At 42.4% G+C, this 20,089-nt stretch overlaps 1 protein-coding gene across 2 annotated transcripts in view; it reads right to left on the reverse strand.

Annotated features, from left to right (window-relative positions):
- The window catches only part of Klhl5 (kelch like family member 5), a 63,879-nt gene that overhangs the window by 35,325 nt on the left and 8,465 nt on the right, over positions 1-20,089 (reverse strand). The window contains exon 1 of one of the 2 annotated variants that reach the window (XM_041671509.1): positions 5,352-5,956. The exons of the other annotated variant lie outside the window; for it this stretch is intronic. Within the exon in view, the coding sequence (XP_041527443.1) occupies positions 5,352-5,731 (380 nt within the window). The 5' untranslated portion in view covers positions 5,732-5,956. Of the gene's footprint in view, positions 1-5,351; positions 5,957-20,089 lie in introns of those variants that run through there. 2 annotated transcript variants of the gene reach the window in all.

The following is a 20,089-nucleotide window of genomic DNA, read 5'->3' on the forward strand; positions in this document are numbered from 1 at the left end:
GAATTTTTAAATAAAGTAATAGTTTTATTGAAGTTTTAAAAATTAACTCACAAGAATTATTCTTGACTTTGAGTAGGTAAAAAGCTCCTTTGGAACTGGTTAGTCTGCCTGGCTCTCTCTCTCTGCATAAGTGATTGATGCCTGGCACCTGCCTTATAGCATGTGACATCTAGAGTCTACACCTCTGTAAAAGCGCAATTAATGAACAGTGAATCTTCCAGCATCTTTCACAAATACTCATAATCACGAGTATAAAATAAAATGCAAATTTATTAGTGTAAGCTATCAGTCTTTAATTTTTTATGTGCACTGTTCAGCACATAAATGAATGCCCTAAATCTATTTAATAACTTATGAGGAATGTACAGATAGCATCATGCAATTTTTATTTATAAGCTACAGACAAAAGCCAGGAGTGGTGGTGCATGCTTATAATTTCATCATTTAAGAGCAGAGGTAGGAGGACTGGAAGTTCAGTGCCAGCCTGGGCTACATGAAACATTACCTCAAATATCTTAAAAAAAAGAAATGGACAAAAATAGAGGTATAAAATATAAGTAGAAATTTAGATAGAGAATTGCGACTCCAGAGGAGCATCACATACTTCCCCAGGCAGCACACGACTAATGCTGGAAAACAGGGGGAGAAAGGATCCTCTGGGTATTTGTGAAGGCAACAAACAGGGGAAGCTTGCAAGGAAACGAGGAAGAAGGAGGCAGCGCTGTCCACTTCAGAGAGCGCTCCCTTCGCCCACCCAACTACTGACCAGCCCTGGCCCTGCTTAGGACCTGAGATAGGAGCATTCAGGGTGGCACGGCCATCAGCTGGAGTTCTCCCTCCTAAGGACAAGACAGTTGTATGAAGAGTTCTATCGAGAGCTCCAGAATTATCTTTAAGTCTGGAGTTGCAGTTCAGTGGTAAAGCCCATGCTTAGCAAGGGTGAGACTCTGGGTTCACTACACAAGACCCCTCAAAACAAAAAAAACACCTTTGTCCCTTACCTTCTCAAGAAAACCACATTTTTATTTGGGGACTTTTCCCCACCTTCTGTGGACACTAAGGCAAGGATATCTGTGGCGAAAGGTTAAAATGAGTCTAAGAATCGTAAGGAACCAGTACGAAGGGGAAGGCTCAACAGGCACAATACTAGAGAGAATTAAAATGGCAATAATCTTTGTGAAATCACTTTAACAATGCAAATCAGAACCTTAAAAACACGAGGCAGCCCCAAGTCTCTGTCCTGAAGAAATAATAATCTGTGTATATACAGACACTGATCCGCAGGAAAGATTTATTCAAGCTTGTTTAGGGGGGAAATACTACAGATAAGCTAAATATTTGCTAAACAAAAGATGTATCTATACACAGAAATGTTAACCCCCCCCCCACTGCTTTCTTTGGGGTTTTATGAGACGGGGTTTTTCTGTGTAACAGCCCTTGTTGTCCTGAAACTCACTCTGTGGACCAGGCTGGCCTCAAACTCACAGAGATCCACCTGCCGAGTGCTGGGATTAAAGGCGTGCGCCACCAGTGCCTGGCATGTTGACCCACTTTTAGAAGACTGAAGATGGGGTTAAGGAGAGGGCTGAGTCAGGAGGGCTGGCCCCTCAAGCACGAGACCTGAGTGTGGATCTCTAGTGCTAGCACCCCACTAAAGACGCCTCCCCTGGCACTCAACTCTGTGTTGCAACTCCTGCCTCCCCATCCCCTTCGTAAATATAATATCTTTAAAAAATATATTTATTTATTTACTCCCTTTTCGAGTTTATAATATAATTGCAACATTTCTCCCTTCCATTTCCTCCCCCCAAACCCTCCCATGTACCTCTCTTATCTCTCCCTCAATTTCATGGACTCTTTTTTATTAATTGTTATTGTATGCATATATATGTGTGTGTGTGTGTGTGTGTGTATAAATATATATTTTTAAATATAACATGATCATTATTTTATGTGTGTGTATGTGTGTGTCTGAATGTACATGTGTGCACTACATGTGTACAAGAGCCTGAGGAAGTCAGAAGAGGGCATCGGATCACCTGGAACTGGCTGGTGTTACAGACTGTTGTGAGCCAGCATGGGTATTGGTAAATGAACCTGGATCTTCTGCAGTAAGTGCTCTGAACCGCTGAGCTATTTCTCCAGCCCCACGTTAAGATGGCATCTTAATATTTAGTTCAGATAGGCCATGAACTCAATCCTCCTGCCTTCACTTCCCAAGTGTGGAGATTACAGGCATATACCTCTATTCCTAACTACAACTGGCCTTTTAGGCTCTAGGCTTTTAAAGGAAAAGAACCAATCATGATACTTACTGATCACACTTTATTTTACTTATATTTAATTTGAATCTTGGGCAGGGAGTTCTTAAGGTTTTAGAAGCATCCATGAAAATGATGACACCCATGTGCCTGTACACACACAGCACACACATTGACCCATGACCGTGGAACTTGAGGAATGAGTATACTAATATAACACAGACTAAAATGATTTGTCAAAGAATATCAGACGCAGAGGTGACAGGTGGCCCGGTGGCCAAGGGCAGATAAACCTCTGCCTCGTAGGTTCCTTTGCCTATCTTTCTCTACAGTGTAAGGGATATCCTTTCTGTGTGCTCAGAGCTTACTCAGCTCCGAGTAAAGAAAAGCCTGGATGGGAAGCAAATGGCACAATTTGTGTATCTCTTATTCTGTCAGTGAAGACTCGGTCATGTGGCCACAACTAGTTAGATGAGAGACTCTAAATGGAGTCTCTACCCGAGTGTAGCCATGTGTCCGACTGAAGGTCACTGTTGTAGAACTAGAGAATAAACTTGAAGCTATAATAAAAAGTACAACAGGCGGTGGTGGCACACACCTCTAATCCCAGCACACAGGAGGCAGAGGCGGGTGGATCTCGGAGTTTGAGGCCAACCTGGTCTATAGTGAGTTCCAGGACAGCCATAGCCACACAGAGAAACCCTGTTTAAATGGTTTAGAACAATGGCAGAGAGAGTGGTCAGAGGCCAGTGCTTGGGCAGACCTTTCGGCCAGAACACAGCTAACAGAACGTACTCCTTGCACGGGAGGCTTGCAGCCACTGCCTTCAAGTTTCCATATCCCTGATGGCTGCTGGGATTCAGATTATGCAAAACCACTCAGCTGTCCTTTCCCTATCCTAAAAATTCAAAAATTCTGTTTAAGTTCTATCTCTCTATTGATGACTGTTCAAAGAAGAAATTACTATGTTCTATGTGTGTCCTCATGGCATCTTTAATATTTTCAGATATCAACTTATTGTGTTCAGAAGGTTATGTATACGAGTCGGAAGACCGTCACTGCAATGACGCTTTGATTTGCTTATAGTAGAAGGACAATCACGTTTAAAAGGCTGAGGGTAACAAATGTATCCCCGTGACAAAGGTTAAAAATTCCACCAGAGGACTGACGAGCATAAAAACTGGATACATTAAATCTAGAAGTGGAGCCATGAAAGACAAAGCACATTCTAAACTCTTACACGTCCCCCTCAGATCTAAAATCAGACTTTTTTTTTATTTCATACATTTTACTGAATAGTACTTGTTTTTAAAGTTAAGTCTCTGAAGATGTGAGTCTGCCATCCTTCACCATGGTCTTGATCAACATGTTAGTTTTATATTTCTATAAATAGAAATATCAATCCAAGATTCTTGGAGAATATAAAAATCTCTTCTCTCATAACTAACATTTCACCAATATAATTCAATGTACATATAAAAAGGGGATTCAATTTTAGTATTCATTGGTTACATAAACCACCTGTGATGTAAGGAAGTGTGTGCAAATTTTCCCAATATTACACATGTGCATAAATTTGATAATTTCCCTGGGTAGTAGATAGATGGCAATAGTTTCATAACCTAAGCTGGCAAAGAAATAAATGTTTTGTGTTTAAAAATTGTTTAAATATTCTCAATACATTGATTTTTTTCCAAGGGGAATAATTATTTACTTTCACACAAAAATTGGTAAAAATCATAAAATTAAAAATCTGGTGTTTTATTTATGGCAACAAGTACTCCCCCCCAATATAATAGAATCATGTTTGTTCAGTTAATGTCAATATTAAAATTATTGATGGCTACTCTTCCCTTAGGATAAAGCCAAGTCATAAAGTAATCAAAAAAATGTTAATTAAGTACACTATTTACTTAAGTAAAGAGACTCTCTTTCCTCCGTTCTGCAGATGGTTACAGATGACTAGCCTATGTTTTTATCCTCTCACATGTCTGAGGGTGAGAGAAGAGGAGAAGGTGGTGACTATTACCAAGCATGAGACGCCTGGATACACGAGTGCATTTGATCTCAATTCTTCAGAATGCTTACGCTGACAATAACCAACTTAGAGATTATAATAATCAAAACCCGCAAAGAAACTTTAAAGGGGAAAAAGTAACCAAATGCCAAGTGAGAAGCCATCTGTGCCTTTACTATCTAGAAAGGCTGTAGAGTGAGGATGAGTCAGAAAGACGGCTTTAACTTGTTACCTGGCATGCCAGACTGATCGAGAAAAATCCATCTCAAAGATTAGAACGATTCCAAGAGAGGAGGAATAAAATCATCATGAATTTATCAATGTTTTTCCTTTATTATAGTTCTTCTAACTCGTTTTCCTTATCTCCGTTTTTGCGAGTTGACCACATCCAGCTCCCACCCCCTATGTTCCCTTAAACTTTCCTAAAAGATTATCTTTCCTTAAACAGTAGGGATTTCCGTGAAAAGTGAGGGTAACGGGAATTAGTAGGTGTTAGCCTTGAAAGAGACATGCTACTCAGTATTCTCTGTCTTAGTCTCGAGAGCTGCAACACAGACAGGACAAAGAGAAATAACCACAGAAATAGTATTGACAACTAAAATGGTGTCAAAAACCGGGAACTACAATGTGTGTCTCACTGAAAACCTTTCATGTTCATCCAATTAAAAATGACTCCACACCCTATTTTAACCCAAAATATCACAAAGATCTCTACCGTAGAAATGTCATACAGTTTTACTGTAATATAGAAGGCAGACCAATAAAGCCAGGCAGCGATGTCTCAAGCCGCGGCTATATATTATTTTCAAGGCAGAGCCAGACCTCTACACGGAACACAAGGTGTTTCAAAATGAAAGCTATGTGTTGCCTTTAAATTTCACAGAATGAATGTTGAGACATTTTCTAAATCCTAGCAAACGCACATGCCCATACCGGGATGCTATTCATGTAGACAGAACACGGGAAGCAGGTGCATGTACAATCATAGGGCTTAGCCGGTAAATATTCAATTATCCTCAAAGAACAGAGACTACACCCCACACCCCACCTCTGACGGGAAGAAAATAATCAACCTGCTCGAGCTGGAATCGGATTCATTTTCCTCTTCGCTAGTGCCATCGTCCACTTCTGGTCTATCCAGCCAGTGTGCACCGGCACAGTCTTCTGCGGTAAACTCAAACGCGGGGACTTCTGAGGTCGATGCCATTGGCCAAGAAGGTGAATTCTGGAAATCCAGTTGGCTGGACCTTCGGTAACCAATTGAAGCCAAAGGCAACTGTAGGTTACATGGATCTAAAAACTTTCTCCCACCGCTTGCTCCAGTCTGTCCTCGGTTCCAAAATTCTCCCTGCTGGCTGTCAACTGAAGAATTAGATGATGCCTGATGACCAAACCACCTCCATCTGATTTTCAAAATCTGTTTCACATCAAACTCTTTACGAGAACCAGACATCCTCAGAGAAACCAAGTGATCGTCTAGGCAACGGGCAAAAAGCACGGCACACAGATTTGTGCATCCAACCAAGACAAGAGAAATATATTTCCTGCTGTACACAACAAGCAGCTCCAAAGGAAAAGAGATCGTTCATATATATATCTACATTTACTTTCATCCCAATATATCAGACTATAAAGAACAAAGGGTAATGAATAAAGCCGAGCCGCGGTGGAACATTCCACTCAATCAGAGCAAACTCTGACCCACCTATCCTGAAGCAGCAGGCACTTTCCCAGCTCCCCCTTCCCGTACAGACCCTTTGCTCTCACAAACACTGACAGCATTCATTAAAGTCCTTTCAAATGCAGAACACCACCCCCTTTTCTAAACCACAAATGACAGAGACAGCGAGCACTATCCCGCTGCAGAATCGCAGCCTCTACTGCTCCCTGCATTAACTCTTTTATTGCTGAAACAAGAAACGTAATCCAGTGTTTCTCTTTGTAATTAAAAACCACGTTACCGCTAGTAGTTCCTGCTTCTAAGCCACGATCCTAGGTGAGCTGTCATCAAACAAGTTCTTTAAAAAGCGTCTTCAGAGACCTGAGTTTAAGGATTCTTGAGCTGGGCTGAGTGGGGAAAGTGTCTAAGGCGTCTCTTCCCTTCAGAAAAAATGTACCGTGACATCCTGGGTAGGAGTTCATCTGAACAGAGAATAATGAGGAAAACTAGAGGGAAAAGTTTGAAAACTACAAAGGACCAAAATATGTCAGCCCTTATTCTTTTAAAAAGAAATACCCTGACACCAATCTCACTCTCTAATTGAAACGAGGCTGCTTCCATTAACACTGGGATTTCCTTCCTATTTAGAAAAGGCAAAGTGAGGCTCAGGGAGGCTACCAAGGAGAAGACGGACGCCCTTGGCTGTGGGAGTGCCCTGGACAGTGCTCTCTGTGGCTAGCAATACAAAGTAGCAGTGTGGACACGATCACCAGAAAATAAGGAAAAAAAAAATCAAAATTTAAAACACTAAATAGCTACTTGGAGTATTCTACTAGGCATAGTGGTAGACAAAAATATGTACATACTGATATCTAACCTCCAAAATGAGTAAATATAGTTCCCAAAGCAAATAAAAAATATTTTATTAGTTAAAAATAAAACTATTATAAAATATAATTATAAAATTATAATGCTGCAATATTAAATTTTGCAATCCATAAATGCAGAAAAGGATTTAAGTTTTCAGGAGGTCCAGTACTGATTCCACGTCAAACAATTTAACACAAAGCTGTATCGACATTGGCTGACCGAAAAACAAAAGTCTGCTTTGGAGGCAAAAAAAAAAAAAAAAATACTGTGAGGCCTGTCCCTTAACCTCACATAGCCCCTCAGAATAAAGCTGCTCAGAAAAACAGAGTACAGTCTGCACTGGGCACTGTGGGGGAACCTCCAAACGGGTTCCCTGAGCTTCTGAGTAGGAAGCTTAGGCTGAATGCGCCTGTTTACATAAACTGACAGCTACACAAGCCTGGGTGAGCGTGCTGACCTGGGAGGGTCCAGTCAGCCAGCCACACCCGGTTTATTCTAAGAACTGGAAAGAAAGATGAACCCGGGACACAGAGTGCCCTGAGCACCAAGTCAAGGTGACATGAAGTGGACTGCTGAGGAGGGCAGTGCTTTCGAAGCTCGGCTGGAGGTAGGCAGCAGGATCAGGCGGTGAAGTGACACCCTTGGATCTGCCCTCACCTATGTCTGACCACCTCCTGCTGGCCTTCCACTGACTCCACCCGACCTAATTCATTACTAGCTCCAGAGCTGGCACCCTGTGCCATCGGCCAGTCTATCGGATGCCACTCCCTCCTGTACAATGCTGCCTGGGTTCCTATTCCCTGGCTTTAGAATCCTACTCCTTTCTCAAGGTTATACATCTTGGGCATTGACGCCCCTTACAAACAATTCCTCCATCAATCTGGGCTTGGGGCTCCTCATGGTGGTAGCAAGTCTCCTCCCCAACAAAAGTTTCTGCACAGTGACTGGAACCAGAGAGTGCTATTGCCGTGGGAGGGCAGGTGCCAAAGGTGATAACATCCTACAAAGCACAGCATACACGAACGCAATGGAAAATAATGACGCAATGGCACATAATGACCTTACCGTCACCCTCTTCATTCAAATAGAACCTGTCAACTACTTCTAGGTGCATGCCAAAAAAAAAAAAAAAATCCATGATATGTTAGAGCTTTTAAAACTGTTTTTACACCTATATGCTGACAAAGGGAAGGATCATGAAATATCAGAAAAGAATAATTTATGTGTGATGTATGATGTGTGTGTGTGTGTGCATGTGTGCAGGCCAGACTTAGGCCCCATGTGTCTACCTCTGTCATGCTCTGCTTACTGCCTAGATATAGGGTCTCTCAGTGACCCAGAAGCAGGCTAACTGGCTGGCAGTGAGCTCTTGGGATCTGTGCCCCTCCTCCTGCCCAGTGCCAAGGTTGCAGGTATGAACAGCCATGCTCAGTTTTCCCGTGGGTGCTGGGAAGTCCAACTAAGTCCTCATGCTTACAGAGCAAGGGTTCTTACCACTGAGCCATCTCTCCAGACCCACAAAATAAAATGTAATAGATATGACTTTATGTACATGAAATTTTAAATTTTATTGAATCAAGGTGAGAACATTTGCCGGTACTCTGAGTTTCAGGAAATGCTATTCGAATGGTTAGAAGAGGTTCGACTGTTATCTTGTTTGGTGAGTCACTGAAACCTGAACCCAACAGTCAGTGCCTTTCAGCAAGGACCACTGAGATGGGAGCTATTTTTCAGCAATAATTCCCCATCAGAAGAAACTCAGACTGAAGGAGCCATGGATGCTAAACGGTGGGGCCACACTCCTACTACTAAAAGGGTCCAATGGACCTTTTATCAAAGAAATGGACTATACATTGAATATATATCTACTTAAAGCGGTAGCTGTTCTGAATCAGCTGTCAGCCAGTGACAGGGTCCACAGTTCTAAAGGGACACCAGGACTTGGATGGCAGAAGGGCAAACAGCATTTAACTGATTTAACTGCTGCCATCCTGACCAGGAATTAATCCTCCCTTTGCTGTCTTTCCCATATTATCATGTAGTTGCTGGGAATTGAACTCAGGACCTCTGGAAGAGCAGCCAGTGCACCTAACCTCTGAGCTGTCTCTCCAGCCTGAGAGATCATATTGAATGTATGAATATTTTTCTTTTCTTTTTGAAAGTTTTTAGAATTATGTGTAGGTATACATGTTTGGATGCGGGTATGCACACATTGAGCACAGATGCCCTCGGAGGCCAGAGATGTAGGATCCCCTGGAGCTGGAGGTACTACCCTACCTGGGAACTGAACTCCGTCCTTGGGAAGAGAGCAGCACGGGCTCTTAATCATCTCTCCAGCCCTGCATGCTGCTTTTCTTATATAATTTCAGATCCATATGGGGATACTAACTAATAATATTTTAACAGTTTCATGACATTTCATACTTATAACACAGTTCATTGCTATCTCTTTGAGGTAGGCACGGTGGCTCATCCCGCAAATTTCAGATCTAAGGAGGCCGAAGGAGGAGCACTGCCATGAGTTTGAGGCCAACTTGGGCTTCATCTCATCTCAAGTTCCAAGCTAGCTTTCTCTATATCATCAGACCCTATCTCAAATAAAACCAAAACAAACCCAAATAAAAAATCTTGAAAATAATAGGCCTTAAGTTGATTTCGAGTTTTTGTTTGCTGTTAAGGCAAACAAACTGACTAAATTCCTGTGAGGCCCTTATATCTACGCAACCTATTCCTAGGAGAACAGATGTACTGAAGGACTAAGTAGCTTAACTTCCCTCAGACTCACATCAGGTGGAAAGAACGGCGCTCCTCTCATCTCTCCCAGGCCTGACACAGGCAAGGAGTGTGGCAATTCTTCTAACTCGAGATGACGCCTGGCCTTGAGCACATTTTTATAGGTCCACTGGACATTTCTGAACTAGCTAAATCTATTTTTTCCCTAGGTTATTTGTCTTCATTTTACCACCAAGTAGAGACTTGTCATATACATTTTCAGATGATATTGTTCTTGTTTTAGAATTTTTTCTAGTCTGTTTTCAGAAGGACAGAAACTAGCTTTTGGACCTTCAAAAGAATGTCAGAACAACAATCACAAGGGAAAATAGTGTCAATCACAAGTGGATAGCACCATGTATTTTCATGATATGAACCAACCACGTAATTTTCACTAAGCTTCAGGGACAACGACCAACACTCAAGCCATCTTCACGCTTCTTCCCAAAGGTAACTCCAACCCTTAGTAGAGACTCCTCAAATGTAGTCTTCATTATTGTCCTGGAATTTAATTCATAGACTGGGGCTGGAAGCACAGCACATATGAAGTTTAATTTTTTTCACCACCACCAAAACCAACTTGCTGTTTGCACCACTTGCTGAATAGTTTTTATGACTATACGATATTATAAACATACATACACATATATATGACCACTAGAATCCCTTCCATGGCTGACAAGACTCTTGAGTTGTTTCTAGTTTTAAACTTTTGCCAATACTGCTGCTATGAACACTCTTGTATATGTGGTTTCACACACACACACACACACACACACGCATGCATTACAATCATGTATGTGTGCAGAGCTACTACATTACGGGGTAAACATGCGTTCTACTGTGACTGTTGTCACCAATTTACACTCTTAAAATCAGTGCGTGAAAACTCCCACTACTCCATTGTCATAGTGAGGGTTTCTATGGCTGTAAAGAGTTACTGTGACCATGGCAACTCTTATAAAGAAAACTTTTAGGTGGGGTGGCTCCCTTACAGTTTCAGAGGTTCAGTCCATTATCATCATGGCGGGGAGCATGGCTGCGTGCGGGCAGATGTGGTGCTGGCTACATCTTGACTTGCGGGTAACAGAAAGTTGACTAAGACACTGGATGGTATAGGAAACTTCAAAGCCCGCCCGCATAGTGACACTCTTCCTCCAACAAGGTCATACGCACTCCAACAAAGCCACATTTCTAATAGTAACACTCCTGTGAGATTATGGGGGTCAATTACATTCAAACTGCCACATCTATCCGGCCAGCACTGGAAATATCAGTCTTTTTCTCTTTGAAGATTATTTTATTTTCAATTGTGTGAGTATGGATGTGTGTACAGTGCCTGCAAAGGCCAGACTAGGGTGTTGAATCCCTGGAGCAGGAGTTGGGTACTGGGAATTGAACTCACGTCCTTTGAAAGAGCAGTGTGCACACTTAACTTCTGAGCCACCCTCCAGCTCCCCGGTCTTTTGACTGTTGGTCAGCTTGTTGGGTATGTAGAGATTGGTTTTTATGACATTCGATTGTGAGTGATGGTGAGTAGTTTTTCACTTTAATCCATTTTTCAGGTATCAAAACGGATGCTTCAGGTCTCTCGCTCTTTATTCTTACCATTTTGTTTTAGTTCTTCTCTTCGTGGAAGCTGTTACATCTCCCAGATTCCCTTTATGATAGGCGGAACACGAATGTGGCTATGCTATGGAACTTATCACTCCTTCAATCCCCTCTTTCTCTCTCTCTCTCTCTCTCTCTCTCTCTCTCTCTCTCTCTCTCATGCATGGTCTCACTACGCAGCCCTCACTGGCCTGGAACTCAGTATGTAGACTAGGCTGGTTTCTAACTCACAGAGATCCACCTCCCTCTGAGTGCTGGGATGAAAGGTGTGTATGACCATACCCAGCTGGCTAGCATGTCTTTGAATAAACTTTCATTTCATTCCCAACATAAAACTGTTTCCACCAAGCATCCAGATCTGACAAGAAGTACTCAGCAAGCTGGAGGAAGTGCTCAGCAGTAGGGCACTTGCTTTGCACGTGGAAGGCAATGGATCAATCAACAGTACTCCCCCCAATACACAGTATTGTTAAATGATCAGAATAGGCTTCACTAATTAACCTACGTATGTAATTTCTATCCCTTATAATCCTCTATCCCCCAGCCTTTCTATTTCTTCCATGACTCTCACCACTAACTGGCACTGTATTTATTTCCCTATTGTCTATAACCTTACTACAAGGCAACTCCCAGTAGAACTTTTTGTCTGGATTCATCACTGAGGCCCTAGTATGTGGCAGAGAGTCATGCCAAAAAAATAGATCTACAGTGAATGAACTCAACAATCACAGCAACAACAAAAGCATGCATGTTTCAACTATAAAATAAATTAAGAACCTACTATTTTAAAAAAAAATATGAACGAACCATTTGCCTCTGGTGACAAGATCTTTTAAATACTGTTTCAACTTGAGAGGAAAATCACAGCAAGGCATCCTAAAAACGCCTTTTCCTATTGCATTCCTGAGGCATTACACTGTCATCAAACTGGTTACACTTCATACCTCTTTACTCTTACCCCAACAGCCTTGCTTTAGTTCAAGGTAACTTCAGATATAGAATTTGGTGCATTGTTTAAAACAGATAACATGTCTATTACGAATATATTTTTCAGGAAGTGATTAAGAACCTGCCCGAAACAGCTGCTTCGAAGCTGCTCAAATGCTGGACTGTGAATTTGCAAGACGCCACTGTTCGGTTTTACAATAAAAGCAAGAACATGTTACTGAGATAGAGTGCAGGAAACACACTTCTGAGGCATGGCTTTTAAAGCGCTGCCTTTGGAGTCGAACATGCCCCGGCCTTCGAGGCATAACGTATTTTGTATGTTCTTCTTCACTCTTCGTTGTCTTGTTTTTAGCTCCGACTTCACCCAGTCATTTAAATCACTGATACTTGATCATCGGCTTACATAGTAAATCATTATTATAAAGATCTCACTTTGCTTAAGCGACATTAATAGAATAGTATCTATGAATGATCAGTTTTAATGGGTCTATCCTAGCGATTTCAATGTGTAACACATGATTAAAAACTTTTAGGAGCTGGAGAGGTAGCTTAGTGGTTAAAAGTCTTTTCTGCTCTTTCAGAAGAACCAAATTCCATCCTAGCACCCAAGTCAGGCAGCTCACAACCACCTACAACTCCAACTCCTGGAGCTCCAACGCCCTCTCCTGGCCACCACAGGCACCTGCACGCTTGCCATTCATGTAGCACAGACGCACATACATAGTAAAAAACAAATCTTTGAAAACTAGCAATTAGCTTTGTGTGTTTATTTTGTTTTTGTTTTGTTTGACACAGGGTTTCTCTATGTAGAATTCATTCTGTAGGCCAGGCTGGCCTTGAACTCAGAGTTCCGCCTGCCTCTGTCTCCCGAGTGCTGGGATTAAAGACATGTGCCACCATGCCCAGCTAAGGAGGAGGATCTTAAAACGATGATTTAGAGACAGACTTCAAGATGAATTAGAGATTGGTGAAAAATGGTCTCCTAAGGGAGATGCGGTGAGCAGAGAAAACAGACAATGACAGGGCGAGATGCACGGTTTAAACTCGGTTGCAAACAACAAGGTTTGAAAGGGATAAGCATGTTAAAAATGTAGTGCTATAGAGTCTGACTTAGGATGCTTGAGGCTAAGCAAGAGGGCTTCAAAGGTCACAGTATGTTCAGGCCTGTGTGATTGGGAAAAAAAGGACAGCAAAGACAAGGAAATCAGGAGACAGGTTTGGAAGGATGCAGCGTTGCTCCAAATGTGTTTAGTTTTAATACAACTACATTAGTCAGGGTTCTCTAAAGGCAGAGAACTGGTAGGATGTCTCTCTCTCTCTCTCTCTCTCTCTCTATATATATATATATATATATATATATACACAGCAGAAAAAATAATGACATCTTGAAATTTGTGGGCAAATGGATGGATCTAGAAAATATCATATTGAGGTAACCCAGACCCAGAAAGACAAATGTCATATGTACTTTCTCATAAGTGGCTATTAGACATAAAGCAAAAAAAAAAAAAAAAAAGCCTACATTTCACAATCCCAGAAAACCTAGACAACAAAGTGGACCCTAAGAGAAACATACATAAATCTAATGTACATGAGAAGTAGAAAAAGGCAAGATCTCCTGAGTAAATTGGGAGCATGGGGACCATGGGAGACAGTAGAAGGGGAGGGGAGCAGAGAAAAATATATAGCTCAATAAAAACAATAAAAAAAGTAAGAAGAAATAGGGAGGATGGATTTTAGTACTGAATTATATTTGTTATTAAATAAACATTTTAATATTTTAAAAAGAGGGAATTTATCAGAGCGGCTTGCAGGATGTGATCTGGAATGAAGTTGGCTGTTGCAGCAGTCTTACCAGCCACAGAGTCCTGGAGAGCTCTTGGTCTTAGCAGGTTCTAATATCAGTGAAGGAATGCAGAGCAAAGGGACAGATGGATGTGCCAGGGAAAGAAAGTGAGGCAAGCGCTCGCAAAGCAAACTTCCTTTCTATGTCCTTTCAGATTCAGGACTGGTCTTCCTGCTTCAGATAATCTGGTCAAGAAAATCCTTCACAGGTGCTTTCCAGCAGCCTGCGTTTTAGATACATGCAAGTAGACAACCAAGATTAGCCATCACAAGTCCACCATTTGTCAACCTGACACACAATAGTATCTCACACCACGATTGATTTCCAGGTGGAAACAATAACCAGGTCATGATCTTGCCTACTATGAATGACTACTCCGTGTACTGAATCAAGTGCACTATGCACTTTAGGACAGGTAGCAAAGTCCCCGGAGGAATGTTTAGTCTTCCAGTGTCTCAGGACTTAAATATGGCGGCAAGGCATAGTGGTACACACCCGCACTCAGGAGGCAGAGACAGGTGGCTCTCTGTGAGTTTGTGGCTAGCCTGGTCTACATAGAAAGTTCCAGGATAGCTAGGGCTAAACAGAAAGACCCTGTCTCAAACCAAACCAAACAAAAAACACTCACTATTGACATCACGATGTGATAAACAGAGGAAAGCAGACACAAAAAAACCCAATTTTCACAAAAATAAGACATATACGCTTATGTCAATTACAGTCCTCATGTCTGCAACTGGTCACATGGCATTACTAGTATTTATAACTACTTTCCTCTCCTGTTCATTCTGTATCTCCACCCTCAGCAAGCAACTCAGCAGGTCTTAACTCTTCCTCTGGAGGAATGACCCATACCTTCATCCCTCAAGGGTCCGGCTCTTTGTTATTCAGTATGGATTAGGCTTTGTAGCTTCCAATTGGCTTTAATCACCGGGCACGGTAGCACCAAGAGACACCCTAAAGAATCTCCTCACTCCAGACATAATCTTCCTTACCTCCATTGTGGAGAAGCAATCTAATTTCCCCCCGGTAATCTGGATCTAACAACCCTCCTAACACTGTTATTCCTTTCTTAGCCTCTAGGTTTAAGGCCATCAGAAGCCCAAAGTGACAAGGAGGGAGTCTGAGCTTCCAGTTCAATGGAATATGTGTTTTATCTCCAGTCAGGAGTGCTCCCCTGTCTGGAACCAAAACCAGCAGAACATAGGGTCACAGCAACAGGAAACAAAATTTCCCCAGTGGTCACTAGGAATGACAGCGAGTGGAACCATCCCCATTTGCAGACCTTGGTTCCCGGACCTGTGAATCCTGGCTATGGGAGAAACTGCAATATACTGAATCGATTCCAAAACACATTACCTTCTGGAGAACCCTGCTCCAGCCCTCCAGGCTGCTGCCACCTAATTGGCCCTGTAAATGTGTCTTTAAAAGGCCATTCTGCCATTCTATCAAGGCAGCTGTTTGACGGTGGTGGGGAACATGGCGAGACCAGTGGGTTCCATGATCATGGAACTACTGTCACACTTCCCGCCTGTGAAGTGGGTTTCCTTGGTCAGAAGTGATGCTATGTGGAGTACTCCGACAGGGAATAAAGCATCCTGTAAGTCTAGAGAAGCTAGCTTTGGCGGAAGCATTACATGCAGGAAAGGCAAATCCATAACCAGAATAAGTATCTACTCCAGTAAGGAATAAACAAAAGAAGTTGTTTGATGTAGTAACCTGCCACTAGGCTGCTGGCTTGTCACCCTGGGGGATAGTGACATATTAGGGACTCTGTGTTGGTCTTTGCTGCTGGCAGCATTCTATGGCAGTGACAGCCAAGTCAGCCTTGGTGGTCAGAAGTCCATTCTGTTGAGCCTATGTATAACCTCCATGTCAGCAATCATAGTCATGTTGTTCATGGGACACTGGACAATAAGAGGGATGCTGGAGAAGGCTGACTACAGAATGGGTCATCCTCGCTGCTTTATTACTGAACTTTCTTCTGCTGAAGTCACTTTTTGATGAACATTTATTTACATGAGATACAAATATCTTCACATCATTTGAAAAGGACTATTTACATACTTATTCCTCCAAAAGTCTATCTCATCAATCCAATGTCCCAATCAAAAGTCTATCTCACCAATCCAATGTCCCAATCATGCTCTTTTCAAGTCATTGACCATCCAACCAAACCATGGCTATAGCCCCATGAATCAGTAAACAATCACACATTTGTCTGGTCTGCTGCTGCTGGTGCTTCTGCTGCTTCTGCTTTTCTGCTTCTGCTTCTTTCTGCCCAAGACATGGTTTTTCTGTGTAACAGCTCTGGCTATCATGGAACTGGCTTTTTAGACCAAGGTGGCCTTTAACTCACAGAGATCTGTTTGCTTCTGCCTACCAAGTGCTGAGATTAAGGGCATGGGCCACAACTGCCTGGATCCATTTCTCCTTTTTTAGCAAAATGTATGGCCATGTACATTTACCTGAGGTTTTACCCACCAAGAAGATTCCCTTCACAGTCTTTAAGTGTTGTCCCTGAAAGAGGGTGTAATGCTGTAGCTGCCTCTTCTGTGTGGTGCCTTCGTATCATGTAGAACCATCCAGGCCCTAGTCTCCTCTTCTGTTTTTTCTGTTTTCATTTGTTGTTTTGTTTTTTGTTTGTTTGTTTGTTTTGAGACAGGGTTTCTCTGTAGCTTTGGAGCCTGTCCTGGAACTTGCTGTGTAGACCAGGCTGGCCTCAAACGTACAGAGATCTGCCTGCCTCTGCCTCCCGAGCGCTGGGATTAAAGGTGTGCTCCACCAACACCCGGCTCCTCTTCCTCAGTTAATCAGTCACAGGATGTACTTCATGAGGCTATAGGTGCAAGACTGGGAGCAGAAGGCGCTGTAACAGAAGTACAATAGGCACTTGGGCAACTTCTTCACGTAGCTTGCTAGTTCCCACAGGACTTGCCATGGTCCGATCACGTATATCACTTCTATTTGATAACGGAGTGCTTCGGCTTAGCATTCTTCTGCTCCAGGCCCCCCACAAAAAAGCTTTCCAAGTCACTTGGTTTGTGGGTGGAAGTAGCACAGCCAAGTGAGGGAAGTGCTGTCTCCAGAATCCAAAGAGGCCACTAAACGTTGTTCTTATTTCTTCTTGATGGTGGGAGGGGCCAGGTGCGATAACTTATCCTTCACCTTAGAAGGAATGTCTCTGCAAGCCCCACACCACTGGACTTGTAGAAATTTGACAGAGGTAGAGTCCCCTTGAATTTTGGTTGGATTTCTTTCCCATCCTCTAATGCACACATGCTTTACTAACAAGTCAAAGTGGTTGCTACCTCCTGCTTATTTGGGTCAATCAGCATAACGTCATCAATATAGTGGGCCAGTGTGAGACTTCTGTGGAAGAGACAGACAATCAAGATCTCTCTGAACTAAGTCAGGACACGGAGCTGGAGAGTGAACATACCCTGGAGGTACAATGGTAAAGGTGTCCTACCGGCCTCGCCAGCTGAAAGCAAAATTGCTTCTGGTGGTCCTTACAGACAAGAACCGAGAAAAAAAATCATTTGCTTGATCAATAATAGCTGCATAGCAGGGAACGGGACGTGATGGTTTGAATGAGAAATGCCCCCCACAATCGCGGGCCTTTGAACACTTGTTATGGGATAGCAGCACTGTGTGGGGATGCTTGTGGGGTGCAGTCCTGCTGGGGGAAGCGCATCAGCAGACAGGCTTCCTCTGTGAAAAAGCCTGCCTCATTTCAATTCATGTCCTCTGCTTCTTGCCCTGTGGTCTATTTCTGCCGCCATGCCTGTGCTTGGCTCCATGCCTCCTTGTGTGATTAATTTCTATCCCTATGGAACCATAAGCCAAAACCTTTTTTTTTTTTTTTTTAGATGTAAGTTGTTTGTGCCTTGGTACTCTATGGCAGCAAAGAGAAGAAACGAACGAGGGCAGCATCCAAATGGCCAGGTAGCACAAGGATTTAGAGCAGACCCTGGCTTATCTTTAAAGATGGACTGATTTAAGAAATGAAAGCTGCATATGCAGTTTTGTTGCGTTGTGGTGTTGGGATTGAAGCCTGGGAACATATTAGGTGACTCTTCTGCTAATGGTCTGCCTCCCAGTTTTTTGAGAAAAGGTCTCACCACAAACTTCAGACTGCCCTTCAGCTTTCTGTGTAGCCCAAGGAGACCTTAAACTTCTAACTGTCCTGCATCTTCCTCCCAGGTGCTGGGATTAGTCACATGTCCAGATACCTGGCTCAAAGATACACTTTAGTGAAATAAAGTTTAACCTTGAAACTAAATTATACACTCTTGCAATATGCTATCATATCCCATAATAATTGCCCAATTATCAAAATGACTTATTTAATAATTTTTCTATGATGATGACAGAAAGGACGATAGCTTTCAAGCCATCTATAATTCAGGAACTGATATTAATTTAAAAGTTGCAATACAAGGGCTAGAGAAACGGCTCAGGGGTTCAGCTCACTCAGTGTTCCTCTAGAGAACCCAGGTTTGATTCACCATGGCTCAAACCCATCTGTCTATAACTCCACTTCCAGGGATCCAATGCCCTTTTCTGGCCTCTGTGGGCAGCAGGCATGCACACAGTGCACAGACTACATGCAGACAAAATGTCCATACCCATAAAAATAAAAATAAATACTTCTCAAAAAATTGCAATACAGTATGATAAAGCTATACAAACATCCACAGGATAAGCTAAGACAGGCGGGCTAAGATAGCTGCAGAAGTCAGTGGTGTACTTCTAGTCAACCTGGAGCTATTAGTAGAGTGTAAGCCCTCTTAGCAGATGAAGCTAATGCATAAGTGAAAAAGTCAGTAATCCTAATACTACACTTATGTGCCATTAATGACATCATTTTAATGTGAACATGTAAATGCTCTCATTTGCCACTCTTTTGTATAGAGCTCTAATAGCCCTGTATTCAATATTCATCTTCTACTGAGTGTCGGTCTTCTTATTGCATAAGCCATAGTGATTCATTATGTATGATTTTTACTTATGGTTTCTATAATGGAGAGAGAACTCAAAAAGCATTTCTGAAAGAGTATGAATGCAGAATAACCTAATCACTATGAAAAAAAAATCTCATGTTAGACTATAAATTAAATTCATTGCTTCCTTAAAGGAGACAGTCTCAGGAAAAGCCAGCTGACCTGAACAGGGTACTTAGTGACGTGGTTCATCTGTATTCTTGCCCGAGATCCTTAATGGTCCACGGTCTTTGATGGGACAGCATAGGGCTTTGATGGTTTTTCTCATCATCATTTATAATTATCTAGCCATCATTAAACTTGACAGCATACTTTAAATAGCTCATTTATGTTGAAACATCTAAAACACTCAACTTAAATTTTATGGAATTCTCTTTCCAGTCATTAATTTAGATATTTACTGATTTTACCATTATTCTAACTTTTGTAGCTGCTAAAAAGCAGGCTTGTGAATGAGCACAATCAAGTTTCAGTACCCAACTGAAGAGTTAAGGAGAGAAATAGGTATGTATCAGCTAGGGAGTGACCACTGAGCCGTGGGTGATTCCTGGGCTTGTGGGGCGATGAGTACATTTCCCAGAGGGCATTGGGCTGAAGCGAAGAGTCAGGTCAGACGGAGATGGTCGAGAGTTCTGCTGTTATTGTCTGTCGTTATCACATTGTGGTGGGTTAAGCTATACGGTAGACTGGGCCTGGGTCAATAGCTAAACCATTCTATTTGGGCATCTTACCCCCTTGCTCCTTGGTGTTCTCTTTGACAAAACAGGACTCTGGATTTGGGACTGCAGCTCTTTCCTAAGTGCCTCAATGTGTACAATATATGTGGAATACTTCATAGTGAAGAGCGGATGTGTGTGGTAGCTTTGCTTGTCATAAACCTAGCGAACACACCTTAGAACAGTCCCCACCTTAGAGATGAAGACACTGAATGGGGTCGACCGGTGCTGTAATGAACATAGCTGGGGAGGACAGGGTTCCATAGAGCTTCACGTGCACTATTCTGTCATATTTGCTTTCCAAATAATGTCATCTGCTGCTCCTGACTACGTCATGGGCAGGTAGTTATGAACCCTGCTATACCCACGAGGAAGCAGATGC

This window comes from Microtus oregoni, unplaced genomic scaffold (genome assembly GCF_018167655.1).
Source record: "Microtus oregoni isolate MIOR12 unplaced genomic scaffold, Mior012 000021F_ref0000039, whole genome shotgun sequence".
Classification (NCBI taxonomy): domain Eukaryota; kingdom Metazoa; phylum Chordata; class Mammalia; order Rodentia; family Cricetidae; genus Microtus; species Microtus oregoni.